This window comes from Pteropus medius, unplaced genomic scaffold (assembly GCF_902729225.1).
Source record: "Pteropus medius unplaced genomic scaffold, Ma_sr-lr_union100, whole genome shotgun sequence".
In the NCBI taxonomy this organism is placed as follows: Eukaryota; Metazoa; Chordata; class Mammalia; order Chiroptera; family Pteropodidae; genus Pteropus; species Pteropus medius.
The window spans coordinates 11,326,176-11,338,843 of record NW_024351729.1 but is presented as its reverse complement, the minus strand read 5'-3'; the positions used below and the strand labels follow the sequence as shown (position 1 = coordinate 11,338,843).

Here is a 12,668-nt window from a genome sequence, read left to right as displayed (position 1 = left end):
AAACATCTACAGTAATAAAAATAATATGTGGTTAAGAAAATCAAAGAATATAATTTGTATTCTTGCTATCCCACTACCATGCTGCGTTGAACTATGGAGTTCCTGAATCAAATATACCTTCGACAAGTTCCTGAATTAAATATACCTTCAAATATACCTTCAACACAGCTATGGTATAATTTAGAGTCTGATTAATAACTTAATCTAATCCATAAAAAAGGAGGAGAAAGTTTGGTGCAGAAGTTTCGGCAATCACCTAACTTCAAGTTTTTCAAAGCTTTCTCTTGTGGAACGCATAATCAAGTAGAGTAACATAATGAACACCCCACCCATATACCTAAAATCCAGCTTTAACATTCATGAACTCATAGCCAATTGTCAGTTTTGAAAGAACTTTTGTAAAGCTTCTATAAAGTATTTTTAAATTTAAAAAATGGCTATGTTTTCCCTAAATCAAATTCATATCTTTCAGTAATCACCATTGCCTTTGCCTTCATAATATTCTTTGACATCACAATGCTAAAATTCATTAAGTTAAATTTTGGAAGTATAAACTCAACACTGATATTTAGGAAGAATTTTAATAGTAAGAAAACTATTTCAAACCTATCCTGGTTTTCTAAAGTTTACAGGCATACCATGGTTTCTTGCACTTAGCTTTACTGTGGTTCACAGGTATTTCTTTTTTTGTGTTTTTGTTCTGTTTTGTTTTGTTTTACAAATGGAAGACAAGACCTTCTACCAACAAAAAGATGACAACTTGCTTTACTGAAGTGGTCTAGAACCAAAACTGTAATCTGAGGTATGCTTGTAGTTTTATGACAATAAACTTACTCTCATTTGGAAGAGGCTCAATGATATCACTTACCTGTGGCAAGTAAAAAATGTTTAGCTAGCAAAAAAGACCAAAACTAATGCAAGTACACTGCTATTAATAGTATTATTGTTTTCTAACTATTAACCAAAAAAAACACACCAATTGTGCAGGACTTAAATGTTTATTGTTATTAATAGATCCTTATTAATTTGTTTCTCTATCCTTCTGCTATTGCCAAGCTGGTCTTGCATGTTGCAGGCCTCCCCCATGACACTTTGGTCACACAAGTGCCAAACACAGGCTTCTCTAGGACATTTTTATCACCTTGAGATAATCATACTGACTCTCAGCTCCTTTGAAAGTCTAAGCCCTACTTCACTTCTCCATCATGGACCCAAGCACATGCTCAGGCCACAACAGATGACAGGAAGGTGCTGTATAAAGTGTTTTAGGATTATCCATGCATTGTTGTTTCCCATTACTACAGATAATCGAGAGTTGACTGTACTGAATAGCACTACCTCAGTTAGCTGCCCATCAGTGTGGGAAAACATCTGTAATCAAACAGTTACAGTAGATTAACTCAACTAATTTGGTTGTTTTTAAATTTAAGTCTCAATTTCTTCATTAGTAAGTTAATGTTTCAAATAAGCATTTAATTATTCAAATTACAAAAATGCTTTAAATTATTCATCTTTCATAAAACAAATTAGTCACTAACAAACTGAATGCATAATTTTCAGTTATTCGTTTTTTTAATGATATAAACTACACATATAAAATTAATCAGTAACTATATAAATCCTATTTTCTATGCAAATTACATACTGATAATCTTAAGTGGGATTTTCTTAATTTAAATTTGGGAATTTTTAAACATAATCCTTGAGAAGAATTCCATTCTTATTTTATAATCATTCTTTTCTATCTCCTCTACTTGTTACCTGCTAGCTACTTCAAAATCTGGCCCAATAAGTTCTAGTCAACTCTTGGGAAGATGGGAGGAACACTACTTTTAAAGTTCTTTACTTTATATTGCCTTTTGGCTTCTCTTAATCTCCTAACAGTACTGACTGTTTTCAGTAGTTGAGAGAAGAGATGGACCTGGTTTAGAAGAATTTCAGTTTATAAGTTTATAAGCATTTTAGTATGAATAATGTTCTATAACACTTTTTTTAAAGCTTACAAGAAATGGACAAAATCATGGACACAGTAAATAACATTCATCCTTACACATAATGCTATATCGACTTAAAAGTAGTTATGTGTATTTATACAAGTATTCAGTGAAATTAAATGTTTGTTTTTATAACATTTTCTTGAAAAATAATTAACGTTAATTCCTACTCCGTTTGAAGATTAAAGATTTCAGATAGCTTTTAAAATAATATGCTTCCAAAGAATTTATGTGAGAACAGCAACAAAGCTAAATATAGAATTTCTTGAAAATGTACCATCCTTAAAATATCTAAGGTAATCCATACCTAGAACCTATCCTAATACAGGCATACCTCAGAGACATTCCAGGTCTAGTTACAGATCACCACAAAAAACAAGTATCACAATAGAGTCACATGAATTTTTTGGTTTCTCAGTGCATATAAAAGTTATGTTTATACTATACTGTAGTCTATTAAGTGTGCAACAACAGCATTATGTCTAAAAAAACAATGTATATACTTTAATTAAAAAATCATTTTGGAAACTGAGGAATAAAGATACAAACATAAAGAACTTTTCTCAAGCAGGTAAGACTAAAAGAGGTTAAAGTTATATTTACTGATAAGTCAAAGACTGAACCTGACTCTAATAACACCAAACTCAAGTACCTCTTGGTCAGAAAAGTATGGTAGAGGATGCATGAAAGCGACTACCTGTGGTCTCCTAGTGGTCTAAGATGATTTTTTTTAAACTGCTAAAATATATTATTAACTCTTAATAAAGAGTAGTCAAAATCTAAAACATTCTGATCAAAATGAGTCTGCACATGCTTTTCAAACCCTTGCTGGGCATAGTCAGGAGGGAACTGCTCTGTGCACATTGGGCATACTCTCCAGCGTGACTTCCAACACGTTCAAATTTGCTTTGATCACAGTTGGGAGGTAACTTTAATTCACAGAGGTTGCATTTCTTGTGAACATCAAAGGTGGAATCAAAGTAAAAGCCTGTTCCATGCCCACGTAAATCAATGCTTACTTGTAGGATCAGGAGCAGTGGGCACGTTCTCATCTTCTTTCCTATCCTCAGGGTCTTCTAAACCACCAGGCCAACTAAGATTACAAGCAGATTGGCTGCAAACAACATTATCTTCTAGTCCCCAAGAGGGTACGCTCACAGGTGGCCTTTGGATTTCATCTGGGTAAAAATCTCCATCTGCTTCATGTGTATTAGTATATTTATTCCCCACTTTGCAAAATATTATGTGATAAAAAGTTTATCATACAGTCTTGCAAGTAATTCTTTGACTATAGAAACTTGTATAATTTAGCCTATGACATGATGGTTTTTTAACCCATTTTAGAAATGGAGCTACAGAATAAGATCATATGCTTACAGTATAGCAAATATCCTTTTTATACTTGAAACATTTGCTTTAGGCATATTTTACTAATTTTATAACTAAAATTTTTTAGAATAACCTATTTAAGCCATCTTAAAGTTGTACTTCTAGCTAATGGGAAAATGGAACAAGATATGTGAGTACAATTGTTTAAAATTAAATGATCTACTAAACAGTGATGTTTGTGGCATAAAATCACAGATGTAGCCATATCTTTTTCATATTTTCCTAACAAGAATATAACTTTGAAATAACATTCTCAGTGACTAAAAATGTAATATATAAACCCAAATCAAAGCTATGTGTTTAAGTTATATCTCTGCTGTGTATAGTATTCTCATTGACATTAAAGAGGACACATTTTTGGAGGTTATAAAAATTAAAAAATCAAAAATATTACTAAAAAATACTAAGCTCAACACAAGGTTGCCACAAACCTCCAATTTGTAAAAAAAAAAAAAAAAAAAAGCAATAAAGCAAAGCGTAATAAAATGAGTACTTCCTTATGGATATGGTGAGTGTAATACAAATTAGTACATTATTAAACACTATACTGTCCTTTGAGTACAAAAAAATGTCTCATACCAAATATTTGTAATCAATTCTGCCTTATTCTTCAAAATGTTTGACATTTAGAAAATGGGTTGACACTGTTTTTATTTTGAAGTATTTTTCCTGATATGTGGTTGGTAGAATCAATGGCACTCTCATCATCAGATTCGAATTCAGAGTAATTTGGGAAATAGTTCAGTTACATCAAAGTGATAGGTGGCTGAGGTCAGCAGAGCACAGACTGAGACGAACAGCAGAGCCAGAATAGAAAAATAAAAAAGCAAACAAAAATCAAGCATATTTTGGGGAAACTTAGAATAAAGAATTTAAGATGGAAGATAGCTCAGAAATCCTCTAATCAGTCTTATCTATTTACTGATGAGAAAACTGAAATTCAAAGAAGCTAAATGTCACACACGTCATCAGAAGAACCAAAGTGAAACCTAGATCTCCTACCCTCCCACCTCCCAATCTTACTCAGTGTTCATTTCCACTAAAATGGAGAAAAGAGCTAGAACACTAGGAGGCTGAAAAGTGACAGGGTTGTTAGATACAGAAAAAAGATACTGATGTAGAAAGAAATCAAATACCTTAGATAATATAATATATACTAGTCCAGACAATCTTGACAAATCTTGATACGTACCACTATTCCAATAAATATGTGATCTTGTCTTTGACCTGACTGAACCTCCACTTCTTTGCTTCTTCAACTCGATCTTATCTCCAAATTCTCCAAACCTAGTATTTTTGCCCAAATTACAAAAAGAAATCTGGTCTCAAGATACCTTAAGAAATTCCAGGACATGAACAATAGACTAGTGGTTACCAGAGGGTAGGGAAAAGAGGGGAAGGGGGAGATAGATGGAATAAAAGGGGTTATACATGTGGTGACAGAAAGAAATCTAACTATGGGAGGTGAACACACAATATAAATATATATGCTTTATTGTTAAAATGTACAGCTGAAAGTTACCGGATTTCATTAACCAATGTCACCATAAAAATAATTAATTAACTAAAAAAAAAAAAACAACAAAAAAACCTTCTGGCTTCCTCTAAAAACCTAATAATATTTTTAAATAAAGCATAATAATAATAAAATTTAAGCACCAAACATTTGAAAAAACAGTATTTTAGAGCAAGGGCTTGCAAACTACACCCTATATGCCAAATATGGCCCACAGTCTTTTATATGGCACACAAGCTAAGAATGGTTTTTACATTTTTAAATAGTTGTTTAAAAACATACACATACAAAGAATAGGAGACTGAGAACTTCGTGGCCCAGAAAGCCTAAAATACTATCTGTCCTTTACAGAAAAAGTTTGCCAACCCTTGCTTTAGAATATTTACTGAGTATTGGCTTTGTGAACAAAAAACATTTTCTCTGAAACTACAATATTTCAGTCTAAAGAGCATCAAAAAGTTTTAATGTTCAACTGACTTTTAAAACAAAGGACTCTAACCCTGAACAAGCCTGATCCCACCTGATCTCGGAAGCTAAGCAGGGTTGGGCCTGGTTAGTACTTGGATGGGAGACCACTTAGGAAGACCAGGTGCTGTAGGTGTAAAAAATAAAAAAAAGGGATTGTAAGCTGACAAAGTCCTTGCAAACTGTGAGGTCAACCAAGGGTTGCCTCGCCTAAAAAAAACAAAACAAACAAACAAAAACCAAAGGACTCTACTCATACATTAAACATAACTGAAAAAAATTTCAATCCTTAAGGCAAATGCTAAAAAATACATAAATTTAAAAAAAAATTTACTCTTACTTAATTGCTATAACTCCCATCAGCCCATTTCTCCTACTCAATCCTTCATCCAACATATTTTGTATAAACTCAACAGCCTCTGTACAACTGCAGATCCCTCACCTCTTTAGGTATTGCCTTTCAGACACTCAACTCTAAATGAAGATGGTTCAACATGTTCTTGACAGCTCTGAATTAAGCCCCTGTTATTTCTGACCTACTAAACTCGATCTCTTCTATTTTTACTTGTTCCATTAGAATTGTTTTAAAAGATAGTACTGATTAGACTATGTTAATATAAATTTATGTGATACTCAAATATTGACATTAAATAAATACACATAATTACAACCTCAAGTAGACTTATTCACTTTCCTCAAGGTTGCTACTCTTCTTTACCCAAGAACTACAGAATTCTAATCAGAAAATAGATGATTATCCCTCATTGTCATTTGTTTGTTATCATCTACCCACATAACCTCTCTTACTTTCTCCTACAAACTAATAAAAAGTTGTCCCTCCTTTTTAGAATCTCTAATATATTAATTTCTCCTCAGCATTTGCACGTTCTTCTTATTTTCTTTTTGGGGTCCTCTGCTAAGACACAAACATGCAGAAATTTTATGTCTCTCAAGTAAAAATTCTGAAATTCTATATCAGATTATTTAGTCAACATCCCTCCTACAGAAATCCAAGTTCATCTATTTAATCATTTAACTTGCCACTGATTATTTCCTCTAGGAGGTCTTTTCAGAATAAAATTTATCTCTCACTCATTAAAACTCATCAATTCTTTGTTGTTGTTTTGTTTTTATAAGAGACAGCAATAAACAATAAATTATACATTATCTACAGAAGTTTATATGAGATGTGAAGAAACCCTTACAGTAGCAAATTCAGACGTAAGGTTAAATAACATTATATTAAAAATCTCTCCAAATTAATCTGATGAATATTCAGGTAACAGAAATATAAAAGAGACCTTCTATATCTGATTCAATTATCTAGATTATAGTTGATTTAATTATATAAATTAAACTTCAGATTTTGAAAAATTGTTGGATTAGTCAATTTCAGAAGCATCCTGAACTCTTAAGATATACAGGAAAAAGATAATATGCACATCTTAAAACTTTTTAATCTAGAAGAGTTCTAATCATTTAGGTCTAAAAAGATTGAATACACCCGTTATTAAAATGATGAGTGCTAAAACAGAAAAGCTCCAAAAATCTCTTCTATGAGAAGCAGACAGATCAAAACTTTTATCATTTTAACGTTTTTAAAATTTTTTTGCAATTATTAATTGGTTTTTCATTGCAACATTATTTAAAATGGCCCCAAAATATAAGAATTAGGAAAGCTATGACATATATATATGCAACATTATGCAGCCATTGAAAATGTTTGTGAAGAGCTTATAACATAATGGGACGATGTTTGTTTTAATAGTAAGGTAAAGAACAGAACCCCAAATTCTATACATAATAATCACAGCTACATTTTAAAAACTGCAAGAAAAAAATATTAGAAAACAATATTATCAAAAGAGTAACAGTGAAAAGCTTGAGTAATAGGGAAAGGGTTTGTTTTTCCATTTTTTTTTCCTCTTTTATCTATATACTCATGAACATGACTTTTACAATGGAAAAAGTATAGCCTTAACTTTTTTTAAGTTCTATACAAAGATAATTTAACAAGGTCATTTAGATTAATCTTTTTGTAATTAAAGTATGGTACTACTCTGGTAACAAAAATCCTACTAACAGAAAAAAAATGTAAAAAAGTCAACAAGCTATCACGTTTATATTTTTAAAAAGATAAAGAAGTGTGACATTTGGTAAAAGTTGGAAGGGAACAAGACAAATTTTTACCTCAAGGCTTATTATTTTAACATGACAACTGAGTTTTAATGGAAACCATTCAAGTTTACTTCCCTATCAAAATCAGAGAAGATAATCACTCCACAAAAAGGATCAAAAAACACTGATTTTGTAATAATGAGTTTGTATTTTCCAAATCATACATGTGAGTTAACTCACATAATAAAGGTTGCCAGCATTACAGATTGCCTGTGTTTATTAATTGGTCCTCATAGACAAAATAGGAAAATAGCATGGTCTCACTTGTGAAATATGATTGATTGATGATTCCATCCTTCGTAGCTGGGATGCCTGGATATCCAGCATCTGCAGGACATTGTTGGCCAGGGTATTTATCAGATAGGCAACACTTGCTAAGGACTGGGTGGTGTAGGCTTTGGTTTCTTCTAGGGCTCGCTGCTTATCTGCTGACTAGGAAGAAAAAAAAATCATTAATTCAAAGATAACTCATTCTATCAAAGTCTAATCTACAAAGATACTCATCAAAACCATTCTGTTGCTGAATCTACACTCATTAAGTAAAAATGTTCTGAAAACTAATTATGTAAACCCAACAACTGAGTTTGCTAATACTTTCATGTTGAATAGATACATCTTTGTACAGATGCAAATAAAATCCTGAAGCCATTATTTAAAAAATGAGATCCAATGGGTATTTTGAGCAACTGCAGCAAGTACAAAGATTCTCAATGTCATTGTTTGGAAAGTTGGAATTGACTTGAATGTACAAATTCTGACCTATTTTTTTCTACTTTCCTGAATTCCTCCTTTCCTTCCATTTTAACATGTGAGAAGATAACGTGGCTATAACGTAACATCTGATTAAAGTAATTGTAATATGATAATAATGATAAATAAAAATGGTAATTATGATAAAATAATGAAAGGATTCTTTCTTCCCAAGCATTTTAAGTGTTACAACCTTAAAGGACATAAATTGCCAAGTATCATAAACTCTACTTGAAAAACAGTACATAGTAAAAACTGATTATTTCCAAAGTCACAATGAAAAACAATGGTAAAGAGACCCATGCTATGCTGCTGCCAAACACCATCTTCTTGCCCTAGTTCTGTAGAAAGACTTCATGGTTCAGTATAAAGTACACACGCCTCTGAACAGAAACCTTTTATCTTAATGTCAGTTCTACTATTTACTACAACATGTCAACTTAGACAAGAGTCGGTTTCTTAATTTCCACAATTACAAAGCAGAGGAAATGAACCTCTGTATCAACCATTCTAAGGAGCTGTGAACTTCAAATAAGATAATGGATGTAAAACCACTTTCTAAAACAACAAATCATTATATCAGGCGTCCCCAACTCCCAGGCCGATGGGTACTGTTAGGAACCAGGCTGCACAGCAGGTGAGTGGCGGGCAAGCAAGTGAAGCTTCATCTGTATTTAACCCGCTCCCCAGCATTAACATCACCGCGTCAGCTCCACCTCAGATCATTAGGCATTAGATTCTCATAGGAGCACTGGTCCCTGGTGCCAAAAAGGTTGGGGAGTGCTGTATATAACAACTGTCATTAACTCTCTGAATGGTCATTAACTGTTCAAAGTCCACTATGTCCCATTCTCCCGTCTCCTACATACTACAGGAGTCAGAATCAACAACCCTAGACAGGGTTCCAGAGTAGTGGTTAGTACATCTGCTTTACACGCAGAAGTCCAGGGTTGGCGCCCCAGTGGAGCCACGGTCCATACCCCGGGTGTGCCAGGCCCCAGATGTGCATCCCAAGCATGTGGGAGAAGAAGCTCCACCTTCAAAGATCCAGAGATCCAGTTCTTAAGGGGAGACAGCAACGCAACATCTGTAGGTCAGGGTGGAAGGCGGGGGCGGGCGGCAGTGGAACAACCCTAGACATAAATTTTTCCAGGGGAATAAAAATTCTTTTGAAGCAGCAGTTAACAAAATAATCAAATGACACCATTTTAACTTGAAAAGAGTTAAGAATCACTGTTAGCTTTTTATTTTTTCTTTTCTATTCTAATCTTTAGTAATCTCAGTCTTATAATGCTTGAATTAACAATGGAGTTGAAACCAAACTTGGTTAAAGATAAATACTTTTAAAAAACACCCTATAGACTTCCAGATTCTGGTTGTGCATGAAGGGAGCTTGGAAGTTGCCACTCCATCCTAAAAACAAAAAGCTAAACATACTGGAAAAATTAATAACTTTTCTTGAATTCACAGTAGGAAACAGTAAGTCATTAACACTTTTTAGACATTACTCTAAATCAGAGTATTTCTTATAGAAAATCATCCAAAATTAACACACTTAGATATAATTTTATTAATATGCTTCAAAAGATCAAGGGGATAGATATCTGGAGAGAGATAATTATTTTCAATGTATCCATTTTTATAATGACAGCACTTGAGATTATTTGAACAAATATTATTATTAATCATTTCATGTTATGCCTTTATTCCTAGTGTATATGTGAAATCGTGTGGCTGACTGTTGCTACATCAAAGAAAATATATTAGGTGGGCTTCATGTAATACTTTTCCATGAAATATTAAGGACCCTATAATGTAAAATGTATAAAAGCAAATCTAAATGGAGATGCTATTTGTGGTTGACTTACAACACTGATGTAAGTCACCATAAAGTAAGTGTTCTGGGTGTCATTCTTCATTAAAGTGAAAACAGAGGAACACTCTGAATTTTATAAATAAATTGTTATACCAACTGCTTTTTAAGGAAAAAAGAAGCTGTCAATCCATTAAAATCCTGATGTAGCTTCATAACAGCAATAGCTATAAGTCAAAAATATTAGTTAATGTGGTTGAAACAAAGAAATCATCACAGATACCAGAGAAAAGTATAGCTAACTCTTCCCTAAAAAAGCATAAATTTATCGTAAAACTACATTCACTAAATAATCACAACCACAACTCTAAGATCATTATATTAAAAGAACAATACTTCTTGACTGCCTGTAATCTGTATTTTGACCAGGAAGCAAATAGTGAATTTCAAAATTTTTGTTTAGACTATGTGTGAACCTATTATAGTTAATAAAATTAAATGGTTTTTAATGTGTTAGAAAGGAAAAAAAAAACCCAACCCATTCTTGGATCCCTAATAGAGGGGAAAACACACAGAGAGGTTTGCAAATGACACAATCATCTATGTAGAAAATCCAAAAGTAGTGACCAAAAAAAAATAAAACAGAATAAGTCGAATAAGAAATTACAGCAAAATTGCAAGATACAAAGTTAATATACAAAAGTCAATTGCCTTCCCATATATCTGCAATAAACAAGTAGAATTTGACACTAAAAATACACCACCATTTACATTAGCATCCCAAAATACAAAATGCTTACGTATAAATCTAACAAAATATGAACAAGATCTATATGAGGAACACTGTAAAACTGATGAACAAAATCAAGAACTAAATAAATAGAGACAGTCCATGTTGATGGAGAGGGACACTCAATATTGTCAACATGTCAAACCTTCTCAAATTGAAATAGATTCAATGCAATCTCAACCAAATCCCACCAAGTTATTTTGTGGATATCAACAAACTGATTCTGAAGTTTACAAGCAGAGGCAAAAGACCTAAAATAGCCAACACATTATTAAAGAACAACAGAGGTGGAAGACTAACACTACTCGTCTTCAAGACTCACTATAAAACTATAATAATGAAGACAGTGTGATACTGGTGAAAGAAGACTAAAAGGTCAATGGAACTGATTCAAGAGTCCAGAAATAGACCTACATAAAATAAAGTCAACTTATCTTTGACAAAGGAGCAAAAGCAAGGCTATGGAGCAAAGATAGCTTTTTTCCAACAAATGGTGCTGGAACAACTGGATATCCACATGCAAAAATATGAATCTAAACACAGTATGTTCTTCACAAAAATGAACTCAAAATGGATCACAGACCTAAAAGGTAATTGCAAAACTATAAAACTCCCAGAATATAGGAGAAAACCTAGGTGACCTTGGGTATGACAATGACTTTTGAGATACAACAAAGTCATGATCCATGAAAAATAATCGATAAACTGGATTTCCTTAAAATTAAAAACTTTTGCTCTGCAAAAAGGAGTGTCAAGAGAAATGAGAAGACAAGCCACAGACTGGGAGAAAATATTTGCAAAAGACATATCTGATAAAGGACTGTTATCCAAAATATACAAAGATCTCTTAAAAGTCAACAATAAGAAAATAAACTAAAATACAGGCCAAAGACCATCACAGATACCTTAACAAAGAAGGTATACAGATGGCAAATAAGCATATGAAAAGATGCTCTACGACATATGTCATCAGGGAAATGCACATTAAAATGAGATACTACTACACACCTATTAGATTGGCCCAAATCCAGAACACTGACACCAAATGCTGGTGGGGATATGGAACAAAAGGAACTCTCATTCACTATTGGTGGGAATAAAAAAATGGTATAGCAGCCACTTTGGAAGACGGTTTGGCAGTTTCCTACAAAACAAAATATATTCTTACCATATGATATAGCAATCATGCTCCTTAATATCTACCCAAGGGAATTGGAAATTTATGTCCACACAAAAACATATACATGGATGTTTATGACAGCTTTATTCATAACTGCCAAAACTTGGAAACAACCAAGATAGACTTCAGTAGGTGATGGGGTACATCATACAATGAAATACTAATCAGTACTAAAAAGAAATTAATTATAAGCCATGAAAAAACATGAAGGAATCTAAAATGCACATTACTAAGTGAAAGAAGCCAATCTAAAAAGGCTACCCATATTGTGTAGGTGCAACAATATGACATCATAGAAATGGCAAGCCCATGGAGATAATAAAAAGATCAGTGGTTCCCAGGGGTTGGTTGGGGAAAGGATGACTAGGTGGAGCACAGGGGATTTTTAGGGCAGTGAAAATACTCTGTATGATACCATAATGATGGACACATGTCATTCCACATTTGTTAAAACCCACAGAATGTACACCACCAAGAGTGGACCTTAAACTATAGACTTTGAGTGATAATGATTTGTCAGTGTTTAGCAAGGTTTATCAATTGAACAAATATACTACTCTGATGAGAGATTTCTGATGAACTCTCTATACCTT

The 12,668-nt window shown here is 33.0% G+C and overlaps 2 protein-coding genes and 1 pseudogene across 14 annotated transcripts in view; 2 read left to right on the top strand and 1 right to left on the bottom strand.

The window, feature by feature from the left end:
* The window catches only part of RAPH1 (Ras association (RalGDS/AF-6) and pleckstrin homology domains 1), a 117,486-nt gene extending 116,689 nt beyond the window's left edge, over positions 1-797 (top strand). Inside the window, exon 15 of the mRNA XM_039844491.1 lies at positions 729-797. Coding sequence (XP_039700425.1) covers positions 729-782 — 54 coding nt within the window. The 3' untranslated portion in view covers positions 783-797. The remainder of the gene's footprint in view (positions 1-728) is intronic.
* ABI2 (abl interactor 2) overlaps positions 1-12,668 on the bottom strand; it is a 95,715-nt gene that overhangs the window by 52,697 nt on the left and 30,350 nt on the right. For all 13 annotated transcript variants that reach the window (XR_005649006.1, XM_039844502.1, XM_039844503.1 and 10 more), the window contains exon 2: positions 7,807-7,974. Coding sequence is in view for 12 of the 13 variants with exons in the window: in XM_039844502.1 (XP_039700436.1) it covers positions 7,807-7,974 (168 nt within the window). In the remaining variant the exon portion in view is untranslated. The remainder of the gene's footprint in view (positions 1-7,806; positions 7,975-12,668) is intronic.
* On the top strand, positions 5,384-5,500 carry LOC120587888 (uncharacterized; annotated as a pseudogene).